At 38.2% G+C, this 25479-nt stretch overlaps 1 protein-coding gene across 6 annotated transcripts in view; it reads left to right on the plus strand.

Annotated features, from left to right (window-relative positions):
• The window catches only part of AHCYL2 (adenosylhomocysteinase like 2), a 179170-nt gene that overhangs the window by 150586 nt on the left and 3105 nt on the right, over positions 1–25479 (plus strand). For all 6 annotated transcript variants that reach the window (XM_012789190.3, XM_012789191.3, XM_012789192.3 and 3 more), the window contains exons 5-16: positions 10–112; positions 1919–2013; positions 4551–4657; positions 6479–6595; positions 7443–7506; positions 7984–8072; positions 11181–11251; positions 14339–14433; positions 21147–21245; positions 23196–23264; positions 23387–23465; positions 25069–25189. In XM_012789190.3, the coding sequence (XP_012644644.1) occupies positions 10–112; positions 1919–2013; positions 4551–4657; positions 6479–6595; positions 7443–7506; positions 7984–8072; positions 11181–11251; positions 14339–14433; positions 21147–21245; positions 23196–23264; positions 23387–23465; positions 25069–25189 (1109 nt within the window). The remainder of the gene's footprint in view (positions 1–9; positions 113–1918; positions 2014–4550; positions 4658–6478; positions 6596–7442; positions 7507–7983; positions 8073–11180; positions 11252–14338; positions 14434–21146; positions 21246–23195; positions 23265–23386; positions 23466–25068; positions 25190–25479) is intronic.

Raw genomic sequence — 25479 nt, forward strand, 5'->3', positions numbered from 1 at the left:
TTAATACAGGTGCTTATGGAAACTCTAGGTGCTCTGGGGGCACAGTGCCGATGGGCTGCCTGCAACATCTATTCCACTCTCAATGAAGTGGCTGCTGCTCTAGCAGAAAGTGGTAAGATCTGTTGCTTGTTCTTTATGTCTTTGGCTAAATAAGTCTCTGAAAACTTCTGTTGTTTCAACGTAAATCTTTAAAGAAGGTTGACAATAAAGGAGCTGTCTTTGAAGAAGTGGATTCCTAATCTTGATAAGTTTGTTCTTTTTCTGGGTTTCTCTTGTCAAATATGATCTGGTTAACTTTGTTATATTTTACAGTTAGCAAATATCTACCTATGTCTATTATTCCATTATTAGTTAATGCTTTGCTTTGACTCACTAACAGTAGAGCACTAGCAAACACTACTCACTGTCTAAGGTAATATGGATTAGAGAAGAAAATGCTTCAGCCATAGTTTTGTGGCTCTGCTGGTTTTCCAGCAGGTAGTTTGCCCTGACTTAATGTTTGGTGTTTCTGCTTCAGCAATAAAGAGTACTTGACCTGGCAGATTAATATTTGATCACAGTATCCACTGATACTTGAAGGACACAAGAAATAGAGAAATTTGGACTTTGCCAGCCTCTTGCCTTCACTCTCTGGCAACACAGCACAGATCAAAGTACTACACACTTGCTTCACTGCTCCCGGGAAATACTGGGAAAGGCCTGTAGAGTGTATGTGTCTCTCCTTTTGCCAGCACTCTCAGCATTTCATTGGTTCTTTCATTGATACTCATTCATTTATAAAATTTTATTAATGTATATATAATATAAAAGTAATATTAATACAAATGTTAAATGTATAGCCCAATTAATTGTGCATATGGATTCACTTATTTTTTTAAACAAATGCTTATTGATCTACTCTAAGAGTTAGAAGGACAAATGAGACAATGTCTTTGCCCTCAGAATTTTATATCGTGGTCAAGGAGATAATACACATCTATAAGTATTGATAATACAAGGACATATATGATAAATGCCATCGCAGATCATAAATCTATATTCAGTACATAAACAAGGGGCTTAGAAAAGTTCAGATTCCTTGAGAGCTTACTTCCAGCAGAGTTAATCAGGCTTCATTAGGAACGTGACACTTAACTGGGCTATGAATTATAGCAACATTTTAGCAGATGAAAAAGAGTATAAGGGGCCGGGCACGGTGGCTCACGCCTATATTCCTAGCACTCTGGGAGGCCGAGGCGGGTGGATTACTCAAGGTTAGGAGTTCAAGACCAGCCTGCGCAAGAGTGACACCCTGTCTCTACTAAAAAAAAAAAAAATAGAAAGAAATTAATTGGCCAACTAAAAATACATAGAAAAAATTAGCCAAGCATGGTGGTACATGCCTGTAGTCCCAGCTACTCAGGAGGCTGAGGCAGTAGGATCGCTTGAGCTTGTGAGTTTGAGGTTGCTGTGAGCTAGGCTGATACCATGGCACTCTAGCCCGGTCAACAGAGTGAGACTCTGACTCAAAAAAAGAAAAAGAGTGTAAGGGTGTTCCTGATGAAAAGGGTGGGATGACTAAAGTATAGAGGCAAAAAGATCAAAGAGGAGTTGAGAAATGGTGAGAATGCCAGTGTAAGTGGATCAAGAAGTATTTATTTCTGGTTTCTTTTTTCCTTTTTAGTCATATTTTTAACAACCATCATACTTGTGTTCATTTAGCTTGTCCTTTTTGGGCTAATAAGAGCAGAATGACCAACAAAGACAAAAAAATGGATAAAGGTGCTAAAGGCCATGCTAGTCAGTGAAGAAAGTCAATCCAAGGAATATAACAGGATGAGAGAGTTTGGAATTGGGGAAAACCAATGTCTTCTTGTGAAAATTTGGAGGTTGGCCCTTTTTTAAGGTTTTAATGGTTTCTTTTGTTTCTTTTTCTCAGGATTTCCTGTCTTTGCCTGGAAAGGAGAGTCAGAAGATGACTTTTGGTGGTGCATTGATAGATGCGTGAATGTAGAAGGCTGGCAGCCAAACATGGTGGGTCAGATTTATGCTGACACAATTATGTAGGAGTCAGGGGTGGAAGTAGGAGGAGGCTATGGCATGAGAAAGGGTTTCTCAATAATAAGAAAGGAAAATGGCTCCATTTCTATCTGATATACCTGGATTTCCAGTGAAACTAGGTGCTTATGCTTAGGGTACCCCAAGAGTATTGAACTTCTTGTAACCTCAAAGTGCCTTAATTCTTGGAAGCATTCATATTCATTAGTAACATTAAAGCACTGCTCAGGATTCATACATGGCTTGTTAAAAAGCAAGAGTAATGACTTTCCATCCCCTACCACTGCCCATCATCCCTGCCAACAGCAACCAAAAAAACACAACATCTCCCAAGATACTTATCTTTCTCTCTAGAATCCGTATACTGAATTTTTAGTAAACCTGAAGAACTTCCAAGTTCAAATTTCTTCTCTTTATTCATTCACCACCTTAAAAGAGATGACCAGGCAAAGTTTGCATTTTTAATTTTTGTTGCATTTTTTAAAAGATCAAGTCTTGAAGCCTAATAGCACATTATATTTGCAGAGAGGCAAAAAGCTACACAAAGTATGTGGCACTCTTATTTCATAAAAATTCTGCACATTAGAGGAGAAATTAGGGAATCAACTGAAAAAAGAATCCTTGAAGCTGTAATCCAATCATTGCTTGCTGCTGCAGACTACAGCACAGGCCTCGTCTGGCTCACAGCAGAGAAGTAGCCTCTTTTTGAATTCTGTGATCCAGGTCACATTGCACCCTGTGCTGGTTTAAGGAAGCTGGGTTGAAGCCTTCATACCAAAGGGGTGGAGGGATGGGGTTGACCGTGGCTGTAAGATGAGTCAGCTCATTCCAACAGTTTTAACAGCAACAGGACAGAGTATGACTGACAGACACTAAAGAAGGTATGCCAGGGGGTTTCACCCGAGAATAAAACATTGATTTTATAGTCAGGAACCCATAGAGGACATGCAATTGTACTCAGAGAGTTTTTACAAACTGTGGAGCCAGCACAAACTGCTGGGAAGGTTAATGAAGAGAGTAAGACAAGGGTAAAAACAGTTGTCACTTTAGAAAACAGGACCCATACCTCTTTGGATCTTGTCAAGATCTTAGTACTTTTCCTTGCTTTCTAATCTCAGGAAGATTTCCTGGTGACAAGAATTTTCTTCAGTAGATTTACATGGTAAGAATTATGGGCTGTATTCATTAAATAAATATCAAGGATATACCTGCCTGTATCAGGTATATTTTTTAAAAGGTAAAAGGGGATGAGAATATTAGAATTTACAACACAGAGTTCCCAGTTGTTTGATCTTTTTGTCTTTGATCTTTTTTGTGGCAAGGGAAAACTTAGAAGAGCCTTTCGGTTTCTTAGGAAATCTGTTTTGAGGGTTTCTACTTGTGTTTGGAGCAAGTATAAGAGTTTTAAGAGTTCTGCCTTGGATCTGTGCTCTCAAGCAAGGCTTGATTGAGTCAGAGAAAATAGATCCAACAGCCAGAGCAGAAGCATAAAAGAGATCAGGTTCTAGACATGAGGTTGGGGATTTTGTGTACCCTGGGGTCCAGGATGGCATTTTAGGCACTTGCAGGAGAGTTGATAATTGATGAGACTGCAAAATGGGTGCATGCCAGCAAAGGGCAGCTCAGTTCTGTAGGGACTTTCCAGGAGGATAGGTGTAACAATTTGCAAAGTCCTGCTAAGCACTTTTAATAGCCCAGTAGAAGGGCTGAAGTGCCACAGCCTAGTGCCTGATAGTGTTCTAAGCTGTTGCTTCTTTAGCTTATTTATAATTCAAAAACTTTCCTCTGCGGATGAAAGCTCCAGTGGGCACAGTATTGTGTTTATCTTTAATCCCAACCTGAAATAGTGATGAGCTGTTCAGAGGCATGCTTGCACACCTACATGCTGCACGGTTCCCTGGTTATTTTTAATTTGGTTTATACAGAGTGTGAGGTTGTGCTAGGCAAAACCCTATAGTGCTGCCTGATATTTTGGGTGGCAGAGTGCCTATACTTCAGGAGAAGTAAAGGATTAATGAATTCAGTCTTGTAAACCATTGTTCTGAGAGGGAGACTAATTATCTGGCCTTTTATTTTAAAGTAAGCCTTGACTGAATATATTTAAAGTTCTGAATTTAACCAACAGAAATCAGCTATATAAAGTTTAGGCTTTCTGAATATCTACAGCACATTCAAGGATTAGTGATCTAGATAACTACTTAAGCTGTCAGTCCATAAGAAAATCCTCATTGTGTTGCTGTGTATTTTGATAAAGTAGGTGTGTCATATGGGAGGACCATTTGGCTATGAGAATTACAATTGGCCTTTCACCTCTCATTGTCTTTTACTTCAGTATAATGACTGTTTAGTAGATTATTCCATTAACCCTGCTTTAAGTTATTTTACATTATCATCTGGGAAATTTGGCATATCTCTAAATTGGTAATTAGAAATTGGGATACAAAACCCAGAGAAGCACTGAAGCCTTGAGCCTTCAGCAAAGTAAATGACATTATTGATGCTTACTATTGCAGATCTTGGATGATGGAGGGGATCTCACTCACTGGATTTATAAAAAGTATCCCAACATGTTTAAGAAAATTAAGGGCATAGTAGAGGAGAGTGTCACTGGAGTTCATAGGTAAGATTTGACATGGGCATACCTGGTTTTATGTAGCCTAGACATCTAATCTTGTAATCACATACCTATGAACACATTATGTTAAAAGATTGGAACCTGCTCTGAGGTGACCAGATCTGAACCTGCATGCTTATTTTTTAATTAATACAAATAACAAACCTAAAATAGTGTGGGGGTCAGGTAGGAGAACAAGTGGAAGCCTCATGTTTTCTAGTCATTGTAATATGATGAATTCTTCTCCTTTCTGGAAAGATTCATTTATTCAACAAATACCTATTGAACTTCTACAGTGAGCCAGGAACTGCTCTAAGTGCTAGGGATTTAGCAGTGGACAAAACAGACAGTAAGCTGTGTCCTCATAGAGTTTATATTCTTACATAGAGTGCAGGAGTTCTGTTCTGTTTCTCAAAGAAGCACTAGTTCCCTGAGTAAAATTCAAATCATTTCTGTTTGCTATTATTCACACATAAAGACCTAAGAATATGAAATAAAAGTTTTAGGAAAGTAAATTCTGAATCAGCTACCATTGTTGCTTCAATGTATCATTATCTTTTTGAATATATGAAACTATGGTATAACATACCTTCTGACTCTTAAAAAGGGATGAATTTTGAATAAAACCCATAGTTCAATGTATAATTGACTCAGTTTAAAATAAAATTCCTGTATATAGATATACATATTGAGATTATAAATTTGAGACTATTTGAAAGTTTAAATTGTTGCATTAGAGTAGTGGGATTATGCATGATATTTAAAATAGTACTTAAAGTTACTCCTTTTATAATTAAAAGAGGGAATAAATTTATATGTAGTTAAAAATTTTACATTTGAGGCCAGGCATGGTAGCTCATGCCTATATCCTAGCATTCTGGGAGGCTGAGGTAGGAGGATTGCTTGAGCTCAGGAGTTTCAGACCAGCCTGTATAAGAGCGAGACTGCATGTCTAGTTAAAAAAAAAAAAAAGTAAAATGTAAATTTACATTTGAAATTTAAAGGTAGGTCAGAGATTTTCCCCACGTTACTTTTGAATAAGATCTTTATTTGCTAAGCTATATACAGGCTCTAAAAAGATGTGGGTTGTTTTTTTTTAATAGTTCAAGCTCTTTATTTTTTTAAGATAATTTTATATGTAAATCAGCTATCCCCATATATTCTTTTTTTTTATTTTAACATATTATGGGGTTATAAATGTTTAGGTTACATATATTGCCTTTGCCCCACCCAAGTTAGAGCTTCAAGCATGTCTATCCCCCATTTGGTGCATACCACACCCATTAGATGGGAATATACCTATCCCTGAAAGATATGTTTTATTAGTTTGTGTGTTTGTTTTTCCAAGACAGAGTCTCACTCTGTTGCCCAGGCTAGAGTGCCATGGTGTCAGGCTAGCTCACAGCAACCTCAAACTCCTGGGCTCAAGCAATCCTTCTGCCTCAGCCTCCAGAGTAGCTGGGACTACAGGCATGCACCACCATGTCCAGCTAACTTTTTCTATATATTTTTAGTTGTCCAGCTAATTTCTTTCTATTTTTAGTAGAGACAGGGTTTCGCTGTTGCTCAGGCTTGTCTCGAACTCCTGAGCTCAAACAATCAACTCACCTCGGCCTCCCAGAATGCTAGGGTTACAGGCATGAGCCACCACGCCCGGCCTGAAAGATATGTTTTTATTTCTCAATATCTACCTAATAGGACAAAACTAGTCATGTCACATGCTTTTATGCCTACCCAATCAACATATTTCTGGGATTTGATGTGAAAGCAATGGTGGATCATAATGTCTCATTGTTTTATGTTCTTCTTGACTTCCTTTATTCTCAGGCTATATCAACTGTCCAAAGCTGGGAAGCTGTGTGTTCCAGCCATGAATGTCAATGACTCAGTCACCAAACAGAAATTTGACAACCTCTACTGTTGCCGTGAATCAATTCTTGATGGGTAATGTTTATTATCTTTGAGGTGAACTTGAGTTGTTGAGTTGAGATTCTGATTTTTTTTTTGATTTTGCTTATTTCTGGAAATAATGCATGTAGCACCTCTGGATAATGTTTCCATTAAGCCAGAGCTTTGTCACTTCATAAATTAAAATTACATTATTTTTATTTTCTTCTTTGTATGTTTTATTTCCAAGCAGTATATATTCAGAACATTATATAATAAATGTATATTGTTTTTATGTTCAAAAGTTACTGTGTAATCTACATCTTCTTCCCTTCTGTACCACTCCTAAGAAAAGGGGGGAAAATCACATATATAGAACTAATTGGATGGTAAAGTGTGAGAACATATGTATTTTATTCAACCTTTCTTTCTGGTCATTAAATAGTTTCTCTAGGGTAGAAATCAGGCTTTATTTCAAAATGAAAAACAAACCAAAAAAAACTCCATGAAGGCTGGGCGTTGTGGCTCACGCCTATAATCCTAGCACTCTGGGAGGCCGAGGTGGGCAGATTGCTCGAGGTCAGGAGCAAGAGTGAGACCCCGTCTCTACTATAAAATAGAAAGAAATTAATTGGCCAACTAATATATAAAGAAAAAATTAGCTGGGCATGGTGGCACATGCCTGTAGTCCCAGCTACTCGGGAGGTTGAGGCAGTAGGATCGCTTGAGCCCAGGGGTTTGAGGTTGCTGTGAGCTAGGCTGATGCCATGGCACTCACTCTAGCCTGGGCAACAAAGCAAGACTCTGTCTCAAAAAAAAAACCCATGAAAAAACAAAAGGACTTAATACTAACCTCGAGAGAAATAAGAGAAGATTTTTCTGATTTAATGTTTTTTTCCCTTAGTCTTAAAAGGACAACAGATATGATGTTTGGTGGAAAGCAAGTGGTGGTCTGTGGCTATGGAGAGGTAAAGTTTGACCTTTCATTTATTAGTTGTTTAAAATGTAATTTGCTGAGATATTACAGAATTTTAAATTTGTATAGACATAAGAGTATATTGATTACCACTTTAGAATGGGAAGAAGTAACTTTGGAGGCCCTCTGGTTAAAGTACAGTCTTTTGTTTTACCTTTGCATTTTTGCCATTTTTCCTTAAGTTGATTTTCTGACTTATTCCAGTACCACCGTTTGTGATGTTCTTTTAGCTTGTGTTTTGATTATAAATCGTGAGTGTGGGTGTGCTTATGCACATGAATGTGATAAGCAGGAGCCAGGGGTTTGTTTAGGAGCTGCATTCATTTGTTTTTCTTATTTTTCCTTGAGCATGAATCTATTCAGTAAAATTCCTTTTGGGGGCGGAAAGGGAGGTGCTCTTTACCAGAAGCTTTGAGGAACTGTTTTCTGGTTGAGTTTCCCTAATATATGTGTTCTCTCCCCTCTTTAGGTGGGGAAGGGGTGCTGTGCTGCCCTGAAAGCCATGGGCTCCATTGTGTATGTAACTGAGATTGACCCCATCTGTGCCCTGCAAGCCTGGTAAGTATGCAAAGGGAGAATTGCTTCCTCCTGTACGCTGCCATCTGACATGTGATCTTGGAGCTGCGCCAAAAAATGACTGAGTTAATGCTGCATCTTATCTTAGAGGGGCCCAGATCCTCAGATAGGCTGCCACTAGCTCTAAATTTATCTTTCAAAGGTCAAGGAGCTCTGCTCTGAGAGAGCAGAGACTATCAGAAAAGCTAAAATTTAGAATTCCTGTGGAAATAGTAACGGGGGATGCTTTGAGCCGGAGAACAAGTAGCTCCTTACTGTCTCTATGTGTAATCCCTGCCACTTTGAAAACAATGATTGAAAAAGAAATAGACTGGCATTGGATGTCTTATGATATGATGTACTAAAAAGAGCCTTCTGTGGTATTCCTCCCCAAAATGTATAACCTAAATCTTTTTTTTTTCTTTTGAGACAGAGTCTCACTCTGTCACTCAGGCTAAAGTGCCATGGCATCAGCCTAGCTCACAGCAGCCTCAAACTCTTGGGCTCAGGTGATCCTCCTACATCAGCCTACCAAGTAGCTGGGACTACAGGCACGTACCACCACACCCAGCTAATGTTTTTTTCTATATTTAGTTACCCAGCTAATTTTTTTTATTTTTAGTAGAGACAGGCTTTGGCTCCTGCTCAGACTGGTCTTAAACTCCTGACCTCAGGCAGTCCTCCCACCTCAGCCTCCCAGAGTGCTAGGATTACAGGCATGAACCACCATGCTTAGCCTATAACCTGAATCTAATTGTGAGTAAACATCAGACAAGTCTAAATTAAGGGCAGAATCTGCTAAATCTGAGTAAAGGATATATGAGAATTGTTTGTACTATTCTTATAATTCTTAAGTTTGAAATTATTCTAAAATTAAAAAATTTGAAAAAAGAATAGTTCCTTTCTCATCTGTAAAATGTGGGTAATCATACATACCTCATAGGGTTGTGAGAGTTGTTCAGTAAAATAATTATTATAAATTATATATTACATAATAAATATATAATTATATAAGGTGCAGAGCTACTGTCATGTAATAGATGCTCACTAAGTGATAGCTATTATTAAAATTTTCTCTTGCCAGCCTCAGCAGGATGGGAACTACTACTATCCCTGAAAATTATTGTAGAGTCCTAGTGTCTATAGCCTGGATGCCCCACCCAGTCTTTACCATTAACCCTCTAGAGGAATGTCCCCAGAATAGAATGAAGCATGGCATAAAGTTTTTACTGTAACCATTTCCTCCTGTTCTCCTTACATATCCTAGCTATAAGTCCACTGACTTCCCCAACAGAGTTGCTGGCTTTCTCTGAGTCAGGGCTTCAGCACACAAGGGGAACCATCACCCTTCTAGTATTCTCAAAGTTTATTATAGAAACTGACCATGCTTTAATACTTATTGCAGTACTATTGAAATTATCAGTTCATAGACATGAACTGATCATTTACTATGTATTAGGTACTGTGCCATGTGCTAAGGATAAATAGATGAATGAGACAGGGGCCTGCTTTTGAAGCACACGGACAGAAAACCACTATGCAGTGTAGTAAGTGCTGTCATGGAGGTAAACAGCACATGCTTCTATAGGAGCACAAAGGAGAAATTTGTAATTGGAGAGCAAGGGGGCTAGGGTAGAAAGAGAGGTCAATAGAACTGAGCCTTGAAACGTGTAAGTGTTTTCTTAGTTTGGATGTATATTCCAGTTAGAGGGAACATGTGCATAGTCTCTGAGGAAGGAGATAGCATAGCGTATCTAAGAAGCTGGAAATATTTTAATGTAGCTGGCAGATGGGATAAATTTGAGAGAGCGGTAATATCTCAGGTAGGTGTCATGGGAATCATATGTCAATATAATCCTATATCAATGTAAGTATCTTATCCTGAGAACAAGCATTTCATTGAAATATTTTAAACAAGGAAGTGACATGATCCAAATTGCATTTAGGGAAATTATTCTGCAAAATGATTTAGAGAGATGTAAACCTAGAAGCAATGAGATTGGGCCAGGGTTTACTACAGTAATCTGGGCAAGAAATAATAAGACCTGAACTTAAGCAAGGCCAGCATGTATGAAGAGAAAGGAGCAGATTCAAGAGACTTTTGAGGAATGAAGGAAAAAGAATCAACCAGATCTGGTGACAACTTCAATTAGGAAGAGGCAGTAAGCTAGAACATTCTTGTTTATATGGCTCATACAGTTGAATGAACAATGATGCTGTTGATCAAGGTAGAAAATATAGAAGAAATTGGTGAAGTTGGAGGTGGGGAGAAGATAACCAGTATAGTTTCAAACACAGTAAGTTTGAGATCCTTCTGGGACATTCATGATGAAATATCCAGTGGATAATTTGATTTTTGACTATGAAGCTTTGAAGAGATCTAAGGTAAAGATATAAATATGCAAATCAGCCACCTGTAAGTGGTCATTTGCAGCCAAAGAAAGGGGTATGGATGAGTACTGAAAAAATAGAGAAAAGAGTAGAGGTTAGAACCATACAGAGTACCAATATCTAAAGGTTGGCTGAGGTCAAGAAGAGACAATCAGAAAAGTAGGGGGAAAACCAGGATAGAAATGTCATGGAGTCCAAGGAGCATAGAGTTTTAAGAGGGCAAATAATGTTTAATGAAGCAGAAGAAATCAAGTAATATGAGTGTTAGAAATATTTTTGGTTTTAGCATTCAGGAGATTATTGATGATCTTGGTGAGAGCACTTTCAATGGGCTAGTAGATTCAGTGGCTAAGTGCCATTTTCTAAAGTTTCCAGAAACTTGGTTGGGAAATCTCATGGTAATGCCTGGCTCTCTATTACTAGGAAGAAATAAGTTCCACTGATGGAAAAGAACCTTTTATTTCTGTGCTGTATGAACTAAGGGAATGGTTTGAATTTTTTATTTTTATTTTATTTTTTTTTTTATTTTTTTATTTTTTTTTATTTTTTAACAGGAAACAACAGCTAAAGGTTTGAATTTTTTGCTATTAAGAATAGTCCAGCTATCTCAAGAAGTGACAGTGTAGCTACCAAAGGACCTTGGTAATAGCTTTAGAAGTTCTGTGGCAAAAGGCTCCCAGCTGCCTGTTTAGGTTAATTGGTCATGCTTTATTTCTACAGTATGGATGGATTTCGACTGGTCAAATTAAATGAGGTCATCCGACAAGTGGACATTGTTATCACCTGTACAGGTATGATTATGACATATTAAATGGAGTGGCACTTGAGAATGCCCATTAGGTCATTCCTTTAGGAAAGTTTCTCTCTATCCTTTATAACTGCTATATCTCCATCCATTATAAACTACCTAGAAAATGGCTAGAAATGAGATTAATTAGTAGAGTTTTATTTGGGAAGCCAGATCTTAAATTTGTACACTTGATTTTTTTTCTTTTTTTTTTTCATCCATAGGACTTGATATTGATTTTTTAAATTTTACCTCCCAAAGTGATATATATTTCTCTCTAGTCCCTATAATTAAGGCAAACCTAGAGCAAAATTCTTCATAGATAGAAAAAGTGGGAGAGATTATTGTGCTAATTCACCAAGAGGTAGATTTTGAGTTTTAGAGAGGAATATACAGAGATGGCTAGTTTTATTAGACTGAGATACTTATTTTATTTTGATGGTAGAGCACTTTCAATGGGCTAGTAGATACCATAAATCACAGGAACACTGGTTTTCCTTTATAATTCTATTTTTGGGGGGGGGATCAATTTTTTTTATATATATATTTTTTTCGAGACAGAGTCTCACTTTGTTGCCCAGGCTAGAGTGAGTGCCATGGCATCAGCCTAGCTCACAGCAACCTCAAACTCGTGGGCTCAAGCAATCCTACTGCCTCAGCCTCCCGAGTAGCTGAGACTACAGGCATGTGCCACCATGCCCGGCTAATTTTTTGTGTATGTATATGTAGTTTTAGTTGGTCAATTAATTTCTTTCTATTTTTATTAGAGACAGGGTCTCACTGTTTCTCAGGCCAGTTTTGAACTCCTGAGCTCAAGTGATCTGCCCGCCTGGACCTCCCAGAGTGCTAGGATTACAGGCGTGAGCCACCGTGCCGGCCGGGAATCAGAATATTTTAAAAAATATATTTGTAGCCTCAGGAAGAGCTGGGGGCAGAGAAGAGGACCCACAAGAAGTTGTTCTTGGTTCATATCAATCCCCTGTATCTTTTTTTTTTTTTTTTTTTTTTTTGAGACAGAGTCTGACTTTGTTGCCCAGGCTAGAGTGAGTGCCCTGGCATCAGCCTGGCTCACAGCAACCTCAAACTCCTGGGCTCAAGCAATCCTACTGCCTCAGCTTCCCATGAATCTTTTTTTTTTTTTTAAGTAGCTTTATTGAGAGGTAATTCACATACTACATATTTCATATACTACATATTTCACCCATTGAAATTCACTGTTTTCTAGTAAATTCACAGGGTTGTACAACTATCACCACAATCTAATTTTTTACTAAGATATAATTCATATACCATACAGTTAACCTTTTTAAAGTTTACAGTTCAATGGTTTTTAGTAAATTTGTGTAACATCCTATTACCTGTACAGGTATGATTATGACATATTAAATGGAGTGGCACCTCGAAAGATTTTTGTCACCTCAAAAAAGAAACCCCATACTATTAGCAGTCACTCCTTATTCTATCCTCCATCCTCTACAATCCCCCAGCCCTAGGCAACGTGCTAATCTTTCTGTCTCTGTAGATTTGCCTTTTCTGGATATTTTGTGTTAACATAAATGGAATCATACAGTATATGATCTTTTGTGACCAGCTTCCTTTACTTAACATGATGTTTTCAGGGTCCATCCATGTGATAGCTTGTCTCAGTACTTCATTCCTTTTTATTGCTAAATAATATTTCATTGTATAATATAACCACATTTTATTTATCCTTTCATCAATTGATGGACATTTGGGTTGTTTTCACCTTTTGACTATTAGGAATAATGCTGCTATGAACACTGTATACAATTTTTTATGTGGACATATATTTTCAGTTCTCTTGGATACCTAGGAGTAAAATTGCTGAATCATATGGTAACTGTATTTTTAATGTTTTGAGGAATTGCCAAACTTTTAAAAAGTGACCACATCATTTTACAATCCCACCAAAATGCATGTGCATTCTAATTTCTCCATATTCTCACCAACACTTGTTATTGTTTGTCTTGATTATCGCCATCCTAATGAGCATTAAAGTGGTATCTCATTGTAGTTTTGATTTGTACTTCCCTAATGACTAATAATGTTGAGTATCTTTTCATGCACTTGTTGGCCATTTGTATAATACATCTTCTTTGGGGAAATGACTGTTCAGATCCTTTGTTGGTTTTTTGTTTTTTATTTTATTTTTTGTTTGTTTTTAAAAAAATGTATAAAGTTAATTCTTCTTTGATTTTATTTTTTTCCTTTCTCCTAAAATGATAGAGCTTTAGTTTTTTGTTTTTTAAATTAGAGATAAGGTCTTATTCTGTCACCCTGACTGGAGTATAGTGGCCTGATCATAACTCACTGTAATCTCAAATTCCTGAGCTCATGTTTGCTCATTTTTGAATTGTCTTATTATTGGATTGTAAGAGTTCCTTATATATTCTGGATACAAGTCACATATCAATTATATAATTTGCAGATTTTTTTGTCATTCTGTGGTTGTCTCTGCGTTTTCTTAGTGATATCATTTGCATATAAAAGTTTTTTTTTTTTTTTTTTTTTTGAGACAGAGTCTCACTTTGTTGTCCAGGCTAGAGTGAGTGCCGTGGCGTCAGCCTAGCTCACAGCAACCTCAAACTCCTGGGCTCGAGTGATCCTTCTGCCTCAGCCTCCCGAGTAGCTGGGATTACAGGCATGTGCCACCATGCCCGGCTAATTTTTTTATATATATATCAGTTGGCCAATTAATTTCTTTCTATTTATAGTAGAGACGGGGTCTCACTCTTGCTCAGGCTGGTTTTGAACTCCTGACCTTGAGCAATCCGCCCGCCTCGGCCTCCCAAGAGCTAGGATTACAGGCGTGAGCCACAGCGCCCGGCCATATAAAAGTTTTTAATATTAACATAGTCCAGTCTATCTCTTTTTTTCTTTGGTTGTTATATCTAAGAAACCATTACCTAACCCAAGGTCACAAAGATTTACTCCTGTGTTCTTCTACGAGTTTTATAGTTTAGCTATAACATTTAGGTTATGATCCATTTTTGAGTTAATTTTTACATATTGAATGAGGTAGGGGTCCAACTTCATTCCTTTTCATGTGGATATCTCTTCTGTTTTTAAGGTAACAAGAATGTGGTAACCAGAGAGCACTTGGACCGTATGAAGAATAGCTGCATTGTTTGTAACATGGGACATTCCAACACAGAGATTGATGTGGTAAGATCAAGTGGCTCATTATTGGGAGCTTTGTTTCCTTCTCCTTCCCAAGAAACAAACTGAAAGAGGAAAGAGCAGGGTCACCAGCCATCCTAAACATAACTTTCCTGGCAGAGTTGTCCATATCTGTTCACTTATTTGCCCTACAGCTGTGCTTGTAGATACTATAATGGTCTTCCTCCTAATTTAATCATTTCAAGTTATTATCTTCCTCCTCCCAACTTGATATCTACTTATAATGTAAGCCATTTTATCTCTACATTTAGGATTGAAAGCAGGGTAAACTCAAAACTACAAAAAGGATACAATGAATGTGAGTCAGTATAGCAGTCGGTATTTGGGGGGTGTTTGGCTTTACCATAAAGATGAAGATAAGTAGGTTGGTCCAAGGAAACAAGTCAAGGAAAAAAAATCTATGTGCTGGGATGATTGTGTTGCTTAAGATTGAGTGCCTGTCAAATGCTATGGTTTTTTCTTTCTCTCCCTCTCACTGGGCTAGGTCTCTCCTTAACATATTTTCTAAACTGTAGTAATTGGGTCTGTAGATGTCAAATCAATGCAGTGCCATTGTGTAGTGGCATGTGGTCCTCATACCTAGAAAATCTACACTTTGGTCCTCTAATTTGATTATATTCACTCTAAAATTTTCCAATCCAAAATTGCACTTGGTCCTAATAAGTTGCCCAAGTAATAGTTACTAGAAGTGTTATTTATTTCTTTTCAGACTTACCAAAATATTTCTCAGTGTGACTTTCACTCTGGTTTTAAATTTTTATGGCATTTTTCTGGCACACTTGTATTTTTCTCTGGGTAACTGGCTCAAGCAAAGCATGCTTTAATCTCCATGGAGGGCTGCTCTCACTGAGTTTCACCATTGCCAGATAAGGATCAGTTGATATATTGAGAGCCTGTTTAATAATATCTATTTTATATGGCTTCTCTTTTTAACTCTGTGCTCTATTCTTCTATTATTAAAAATATCTGGCAAAACAACCTACCAAAGCCTATTTGTACCCTGGGTGTTTGCCTCATTACTCTATCATACCATGATTTTGCTTATAATGAATAATTTAGTTGGTAGTTGGGTTTTTTTCCCCCTTAAGTTTCACTTATATGCCATATTGCCCTTTGCTAAATGGCCAAAGATATTAGTATTTCTAAACCTGTCTAGCATTTGATTGTACTTTCCTGTATTAATCTGCTTATAGAGCCTTCAAAGGGGAAAAGCCTGAAGGGAAGTATGTGTGCCATGCCATAGACCCCAATGAGAAATCTTCAGAAGGGAGAACGAATTTTCCCTTCTAAACCTTCAAACAGCTCTGAAATAAAAAATAACTCCAGATACAGTCATGTACCTTTCATATTTTTACTTTATCTCATTTCATCTTCTTGATCATTCCATGAGGCATTATTCTTATTCTTAATTTTCAATTGGAAAACTATGAAGTTAAGTATATTGTCAGTCATATAATTAATCCAAAATAAAATTGGAACACAAAATCCAGGTTTTTTGACTCATAGTCAAAAAACTCATATTTTGTTTTGTTTTCCTATATATTTTATAATTACCTCCTCATGACTTGTGGATTAACTTTAACTTCAAATTATGATGGTAATTTCTCCTTCAAATGCAGCCCAGACATAAATAATCTCTCAGAATAAAGACCAGAAGACTCTTGACCTTCAATCACAAATATTTTTTTTTGTGACTGCCAGGTATTGGTCTAGATGCTTAGAGTCAGTGAACAAAACAGGCAAAGATTCCTACCATCATGGAGCATATATTTTAGTGAGAAGAAAGACAATAAACATAATAAATTTTAACTAAAATTTATACTATGTTAGAAGGCAGAAGCACCAGGAAAAAAAGAAAAAGTAGAGAATGGTAAGGAGAATCTAGCACTGTGTGGCAATTTAAATATAGGGATCAAATTGTGAGCCTTATTAAGAAGGTGATGTTTGAGTATCCTTGAAGGAATTAGGCATGTGCATTTTTTTGGTGAAGAGCATTTTAGAAGAGTGAAAAACCAGTACACAGGCTCTCAGGCAGGAGTGTGCCTAGGCACACTGAGGAACAAGGTGGCTGATGTGCTTGGAGTAGAATGAGCACAGGACAGGGAAGAGTGGAAGATGAGGTCAGAGAGGTCACAGGCCAAATCTTACAGGGCCTCATAGCCTATCATAAGAACTCTGGATTATGTTCTAAGAGAAATAGGGAGCCATTGTAAGGTTTGTAACAACCTGACTTAATGTTTTAAAAGAATGACTTTTATTTAAAAGGATCATCCTGGCTACTGTATTGAGACTAGACCTAGTTTTGCAGGTGTTGCCAGGTTGACCGCATAACTACCACTCACATGAGCCAGGGGCCAGCTCTCACTTCTCTTTGTGTCCTTGTTATCAAAAGGTATATGGCTAAGCTAAATGGTCCAGAAAGAGAAATGCTCATAAGGGATTTTGAAAGTTAAATTATTCAACCTTTGGTGGTATGTGAAATGAAATGCAAGGAAACAGCAAATTCAACTAATAATTGAAACCAGAATATTCATTCACTATTTAGCATATTTATATTGAATACCTATTCTGCTCTGTGCCAAGTACTAATTGGCTGAAGAAATACCAGAGAACACATCTCGGCTCTCATTGAGCTTATATTCTAGTGTGGGAGACAGATAATAAGCAAATAATAGACAGTTTATTGTCAATTAGTGCTTAGTATTGAAAAAACACAGCAAGGTGAGGACATTGAGGATCCTATTCTAGTTTGAGTGGTCAAGGAAGTCTCTTTGAGGAGATGACATTTGAAAAAAAACCTGAATGAAATGAAGAAGCTAGCCATCTGAGCCTTCTATTCAGAGACAATGGCCAGTAAAAGACCCTGAGGTAGAAACCCACTCAGTGTGTTTGAGGAAGAAATAAGGAGCCATGGGGGAGGAACTTTGGGCAAGGGGGTGAGGAGAAGAGGTAGTTCAAGGAGGTGGTGGGCTACATAGAGCTTTATAGGCCATCATAAGGACTTTAGGTTTTATTTTGAATATGAGGGAAGCCATTGGAAGGTTTTGAGTAGACAAGTGACAAAATCTGACTTAGATTTTTAAAAATTACTCTGGCTTTTGTATTTAAAAAACACTATAGAACTTTAGTAGTGATAGGAACAATAGGAAGGTCTTTCAGTATTTCTGATAATAGGAGGTGGAGGCTTGGATTAAATGGGCAAGCTGTGAAGGTAATAAGAACTGATATGCTGTGACCAATGGGATTTGCTAAGTGCATTGGATGCAAAGTGTGAGAATAAGAGAGGAGAATCACTATAAGTCAACTCAGTAAAACTGTGTAGCAGAATAATTTGGCAAGTATTTACCCAGATATTTTGAGTGATCAAAAATTTAAGGTTTCTTTGAGCTGAGGATGGTGGGTGCCACCTGAAGTCCCAGCTCCTTGGGAAGCTGAGGCCGGAGAATCGCTTGAGCCCAACAGTTGGAGAACAGCCTAGGCGATAAGTGGGACCCTGTCTCCTAAAAAAAGAAAAAAAAATTAAGGTTTTGGGGGATTTTTTTTTAGAAAGAATTTATAGTTTTACTTTACCTTGAAATGTTGTCTACTATGCATTTAGGAAGGAATAGCTCATCAAAAGAGTAGGTCATTTAGAAAGGTTCATTTTTTTCTGAGAAATATTAATGCTGTGAGTACTTAGGGAAACTGTTTTAGAGATTATGCTCTCAGCTGCCTTTTGGCCATGCCTTTCTTTTTACATGTTTCTTTTCTCTTGAAAGCAGACCTGCTTACCCATATGCATCACACAGAAGGCCTGTATGATTGTAAGCTTCACAATTCAAGTGGTTAAACCATTATGTACACAGGCTTTAAAATTTTTTTCCAGCCAAAGAATGATTTAACCTGAGACTTGCTGTTAACTCCATGTTTTACTAGGACTCGAACCACAGTGTTCTCCCTGAAAAATAAAACCAAAAAACTGATAAGCACTGTTCCAAATTGTATCAGACCAATTTGTGCGAGCACAATAACTGGCTAATTTATGGTGGGATGTCTGGGAAGGTAGTCTGCACAGGGAACCCTTTTCCTGGTAGATTGCTCAGTGACTGTAAATCACAGTGAAGACAGTTGGATATCTTTAAGGGAGATTCTTGTCAAGCTGTGCCAGCTGTAGGGTAGGAAACTGTTATTCTCTTAAGGAATATAACTGCCAAATAGATCTTAATAGTCAGGTTGGTGGAGTGAACAGTGGTAGAGATAAGTTAACCAAATCTCTCTTCAAACTCCTTTTATAAACTTCTCCTCAGGGCTTTTGCCTGCAACATATAGCCATTCTAGTGCTCTAGTAAGCTGCTTCTACTAAGCATTGATTATTTTTTTATATTCATAAGAAGTGTCCTTTCTTTGATTCCATCATATCTTTCTTCCCAAGGAATATGTCCTAAGACAGGAGACTCTTGTTATCCTGGTGTTAGTCTTTGCTCCCAGTCACCAAGATTGCTTGTCCTCTGAAGATTATAGGTGTGAAACACTAAAAACATGACATACTTTATAATCCTGTCATCTCAATAAATGCCAGTGTTACCAGTTAGTATTTCTTAGCTATTTCCACTGGCAAAGGGATTTTTTTTTTTTTTTTTTTTGAGACAGACTCTCGCTTGTTGCCCAGGCCAGAGTGAGTGCCATGGCGTCAGCCTAGCTCACAGCAACCTCAAACTCCAGGACTCAAGCAATCCTTCTGCCTCAGCCTCCCGAGTAGCTGGGACTACAGGCATGTGCCACCATGCCCGGCTAATTTTTATATATATATATTAGTTGGCCAATTAATTTCTTTCTATTTATAGTAGAGATGGGGTCTCGCTCTTGCTCAGGCTGGTTTCGATCTCCTGACCTCGAGCAATTGCCCGCCTCGGCCTCCCGAATGCTAGGATTACAGGTGTGAGCCATGGCTAAGGGATTTTATCTTGTATATCCACCATAACTTCTCAAAATGGTCTGTTTGCTTAAATTCTTCTGAACTCTATTTACAGTGTTTATAAAATTTCTTTTTAAAATTCTAATTTTAAAGTAGTAATTGCATAGTTTAAAATTCAAACACTGTAAATATGTTGACAGCAAGAAGTTAAAAGTTTACAAAATTGAGGTTATATTGTTCTGCAACTTGATTTTTTCGCTTAACAGTAGAAAATGGTTTTCATGTTAACATATTTAGATCTACTTTTTTAAAGGGTTGCATAATATTCCATTGTATGGAGTCATGATTTACTTAGCTGTTCCCTTGTTGATGTAGATTTTTTGCTATTATTAATACAAATAATGCTAAATTGAACGTTCTTGGACACTAACATTTCTGAACTTGAACAAGAGTTTGTATACGATAGAGCCCTAAAGGTGAAACCGATTGGTCAAAGATTAGGTACATATAAAATTTTGTTAGTTACTGCCAAATTGCCCTCTAGAAAGGTTGAACTAGTTTATGAAACTTGATATCTCAAGAAATTTTATGTTTCCATCTACCTAATAAAGAAATAGTTCAGACAATTAATACAGTTCTGAAAACACTGAAATATAATTATGTTTGTCTTTCCCACTAGATTGGTACCTCCTAGGAGACAGGGACCATGAATTTCTAAACATTAATTGAGCACCCCAGTGTATTCTTAGATAGACTTTGGGAATACACAAATGAAAAGAAAATGCTGTTCTTGTTCATAAATAGCTCACAGTATAGTAAAGGAATCCACAGTCTTATCTATATTCATATTCTTTACCACAATGCCTAGAATATGGTAAGTACTCAGTATGTGATTATTGTGTAACCAACGTGTTTCCCTTTATTTGTCAGAAAACTACTATCTGACAGAACTTCTCAGTTTTATGAAATGAACCACTGGGTAGTTTTAGAGTATGAATTCCCTTTCTATTTTAGACATTTACCTATTGGAAGAGGGAAGTTGTTGTCTTAAGTCTATACCCTGTGACTGTTATTTGATTGCTACCATTAATAAATTTAACATTTTTTCTCTTGTTCTCTGAATATACAATATACAGAAATGGAAGGAGGGTGAGCCATTAGGAGCTTTACTCAACCATTAAGCATTTCTTTAAAGGCTACCTCACATTTGCACTTAGGTCACAAAGCTTCTGTAACTTTAGGGTGAACCACCATCATTGAGAAGGTGGAACTTGGGATATTGGGACATGAGGGCAGAACCTTGGGCCCTAGCATGCTGGTTAGGACATTCAGCCTTCTTTTACTAATCCCACTGAGCTTGGATTGTCCTATTCTGTGTCTCTTCAGCACTTATGTATTCAGTTTGCACTGTATTAATTTGCACTTGTTTGCATGTTGCTTTGTAAGTATTTTAAAGGCTTTTTTTCCTCTCACATATGTATTGTTTTCCAACTAAAGTGCAAGCTTTTTGAAGGCAGAAACCATGTCTTTGGTTTCTTTTGTATTTCCCATAGCACCTTTTACTGTGAGAGTGGGCATACGGTATATGTTGTGGAATGACATCCTGAGTGATCCCTCCCTGGCTGGGCCTAAGATTAAATTCCCTGAAATGGAACAGTCCTAACCAACCCAGGACAGGTATTCTCCATCTGGCATGTTGGTTGCTCCTTTCAACTTGCTATTTGAAATGGCTCCCTTCAACATCATTTTGTCCCCAAAGTGGGACTTGCCACGGCTGATGACGTGCTTGCTGAATGTGTTCCAGGCGAGTCTGCGGACACCAGAACTGACCTGGGAGCGAGTGAGATCCCAAGTTGACCATGTGATATGGCCTGATGGCAAGAGGATAGTACTGCTGGCAGAGGTAAGACAGGCTGCCATAAGATACTCCCCCTTAACAGGAGAGACTGCAATACCAGGGTCCCTCCTCCTCATGTTCTCCCATACTTTCAACTCTTTCTTTTAAGTACAAGTTTGACTACTTTACCAGAAGATTTTGCTTCTAATTGTGAAAGATCTTCTTAGCAATTAAGAAACTATTTTGGTTCCTCATTTTTCACCAATTATCCTGTCTCTCCATGTCACTCCACAGGTTGAGTCAGATAATGACTGTTACTGTGGAATGAATTCACAGATAGAAGCAATGCCACTTTGAGTGATACTTACAAAGAGATAATGTCATTTGTGGGATGGTTTAATCAGTGAGCACAAAATAGATAGATATTTCTGACTATAACTAAGACTATCTTGGGCAAGCTCTGAGAAAATCATGTCTTTGCCAATAGAATCCCTGTTCTTGAGTGTTCATTCCCTTGAATTGAGCCAGATGTGTAGTAGGTACCCAGCTATATATTGGTTGCTTGATTGCTATTTCCCCATCCTGGCTTCTTCTTCTTCACACTTATTCTTGACATTCATTTCACTTAGCCTTCCATGTCAATCTTTGACCACTTTTCCTTTCTTGAAAGCTCCTCTTCTCTAGTCCTGGATTCCTGACAACTGTACCCCATGTTCTTGCCTTGAAGCTTTCTTATCTTCAGGGAAAGTTATCAAAATAACAAGAAAGATAATACTTTTCTCAGTTTTTGATTTTCAGTCAGTTTTTCTTTTTTTATACTAAAGAAACTGAATATGAAAAGGGAAAGATACACTGTCTTTAGCTAGGGGTCCAAAAAGCTTCAGCATCCTTACTGTTCTCTTCACCTTTTTTTCACCTTATCTCACCTTGTCAAATACGTTAGGGCATCTATAAGGGAAGTGAACTATTTCTTCACAAGGAAGGAGTGTGTATAGGTAGATGGGCAGGTTGTTAAATATGCATTAGTAACTTTGATGTCAGCCCACTGTCTGGCAACTTATTTCTAGTTGTCCTGGGAGGTCCCACTTAGTAATTTTGGTGACAAAAGCATGCACCGCAAGTGTTTTTGGCTATACAGTTTAGAAAAAAGGTGATTAGGCTTCCTAGAAAACAAAATAGGAAAGGGTGGCATTGGAGGCAGTTTCCAGCCCTTCTGTCTGAATCACCCGCTCAGCATATTAGGCTGCCTTGAATTCAGGAGAACCAAACTGAGGAAGAAGCACAAAAATCATCACAGCTTCCTAAATCCAACAATACTTCCCCTCGCAACCTGGAGAGATCACCCCTGGATTTAACAAGATCGTTGCTTATTTTAGGACAGTCTTTCAAAAACTGCTGATCCTCTGAAGGAGGATATTATGCTAGAGAGAGTAGAAAATTTAAGAGAAATATACCCATCTTTGTCATAAGTTTCAGTGTCATGTGACCATCTGTATTCCTTTTTTTTTTTTTTTTTTTTGAGACAGAGTCTCACTTTGTTGTCCAGGCTAGAGTGAGTGCCGTGGCGTCAGCCTAGCTCACAGCAACCTCAATCTCCTGGGCTCAAGCGATCCTCCTGCCTCAGCCTCCCGAGTAGCTGGGACTACAGGCATGCGCCACCATGCCCGGCTACTTTTATATATATATATATCAGTTGGCCAATTAATTTCTTTCTATTTATAGTAGAGACGGGGTCTCGCTCTTGCTCAGGCTGGTTTTGAACTCCTGACCTTGAGCAATCCGCCCGCCTCGGCTGTATTCCTTTTTTACATAATTCTTTTAGCTATTACCCTGATCAAATTTTCCAGCATTTTTAGTGGTTTCATTTAAAAGTCAGTTTCTATTTATCAAATACCTTTTTATCCAGCAATGTCAGTTGGGAAGTGTTTGGAAAATGGCAGTCACACTCTTCCCTCACTCCTCAAAGGCTAGCAACTTTGTCCTAACCCCATCTGTATCTTCACCTTTGATTACTAGGGCCGTCTGCTGAACCTAAGCTGCTCCACAGTGCCTACATTTGTGCTCTCAATCACCGCTACTACTCAGGTAAGGTCTCCAGAATGGAGCACCAGTGGGCTGGAGAGGGTCCTCGGACCATCCTGGTTTCATTTGATAGGGGGTAGATTGCCATGAATGGCACTTCTGCATCCCTCTCTCTGCTTTTCTAGGCTCTCGCCTTGATAGAGCTTTACAATGCTCCTGAGGGACGATATAAGCAGGATGTCTACCTGTTGCCCAAGAAAATGGGTAAGCACATGCTTTTCCATCCCATCATCACCAAAGTAGCTCAGAGTCAGAGACCAAAGGAAATTTAAGGGTGTTAACTTTCTTAGGGATGGGAGAAAGAAGATCTCTTTATCTTGTAAAGTAGGAGCTAAGATTCCTAGGTTCCATTCCCAGTTATCCAATTTCCCACATGGGTTGTCCCATTGAAGTTGTGACATTTTGCTGTGATTTAGTTTACCTGCCTGTGAATTTTGAGGATTTTCTCTCATAAAGTATCTTGTAGGCAGGAATCTCAAAGGAGAAAGAAAAATCTTCCCCCAAAAGAGAGGAATCATTTACTACCTTATGACATCTGACTTATTCCAGTTCTAAGCTGCTAAGTGTCCCCTACCAGACTTTCGCAGACCATGTGAGACTTTCTTACTATATATTTTTTTGTGTGTACGTGAGACAGGGTCTCACTCTGTTGCCCAGGCTGGAATGCCACGGTGTAGCATGATCATAGCTCACTACAATCTCCAACACCCAGGCTCAAGCGATCCTCCTGCCTCAGCCTCCCAGGTAGCTAGGTCAGGACTACAGGCAAGCACTACCACCCCTGGCTAATACTTCTTATTTTTTGAAGAGACAGGATCTCACTGTGTTGCCTAGTCTAGTCTCAAACCTCTGGTCTCAAGTAATCCTCCTGCCTAGGCCTTTGAGAGTGCTGGGATTATAGGCATGAGCTGCCACATCCGGCCTCTTACCCTTCTAAGGCTAACCCTGTTGTTTCAGGCCAAAGGACAGACTCTGTATAGCTACTGTGTGGGTGTTTCATATCAGAGAAACATTAAACTGTGTTAAATTTTTAAAGCGCCTGCTGCCTCAAGCACCTGAACTGATACAGTGTGTCTACAAACTCCTCAAGCAAAGATCAGGGAATAGATCAGCTTCTGGTTTTGTTTTGCTTTAGCAATAGGTGTATAACAACTTTTAAAAGTTGGTATATTTTCCCTTTAACAGACACTTTGAAGGAATATAAAAGAAACAGAGCAGTCCCAGTTTTGACTGAATGTGTAATGAAGTTGGGGAGACGATACAGATACATGAGAAATGACATAATTATGAATAAATACTGTGTGTTCAGATAATAGAATGTGAGCAGAAACACATAAGAACTAAGAGTACTAAAAGCAAAGCAAACAGTGTAGTATCCTTCTTAGTTATTCCTTTCCAATTTCCCCAAGTGTTAGTTTTTTTTGGATGATACAAAGTATAGAGTCCAAGACAAAACTCAAATTGCAGCTTACCATTTTTTAGTCCCCCTGCTATCCCATTCTTTCTTTTAGATCCTGACGCCTATTGCTTCTTATGTCTCTCCCTCACCTTTCTGGGATAAGGAAAGGTTTAAGGCTGAAAGAGTTAGAAATGTTATGGAAGAAATGTTATAGCTTTGAAAAGCACTGGGCTTGAAGCTAATGGCAATGGCAACCATTCCTTAGAATTGAGGACCAGTGAGCAAAAGTTGAGCATTTTTCATTCAGCTCCAAGTATTAGACAGTTACTTCCAACTTTTTAAGGCCTATCTTGGGAGCCAGATAGGAGGCATGAAAGCTTATATCAGGGCTTCTGTGTTGTATTCCAGATGAGTATGTGGCGAGCCTACACCTGCCCACCTTTGATGCCCACCTTACAGAGCTGACAGATGAACAAGCCAAGTATCTGGGACTCAACAAAAATGGGCCCTTCAAGCCTAATTACTACAGGTGCCTTGGGTATCCTCCAAATCAGGGACACTGGGGTAGTGAAGCACTTCCTGCCCTGAAATTGGACTTTGTATCCTGACCACATACATTTATAAGAACTCAAAAAAATAAAATAAACCCACTCCCCCACTGCCACTTCCAAAGGACTCTTTGAGGCCTTGAATAGTGTTCCCCTTCCTGAATATGCCTTTCTCCATTTTATCTTGCTATGATTTTTATCTCTTTATGAACAAATACTGGCTTTTTTCACTGATATGAAAAGGGGACACAATTATCTACCCTTACCATAT

This window comes from Microcebus murinus, chromosome 9 (genome assembly GCF_040939455.1).
Source record: "Microcebus murinus isolate Inina chromosome 9, M.murinus_Inina_mat1.0, whole genome shotgun sequence".
In the NCBI taxonomy this organism is placed as follows: domain Eukaryota; kingdom Metazoa; phylum Chordata; class Mammalia; order Primates; family Cheirogaleidae; genus Microcebus; species Microcebus murinus.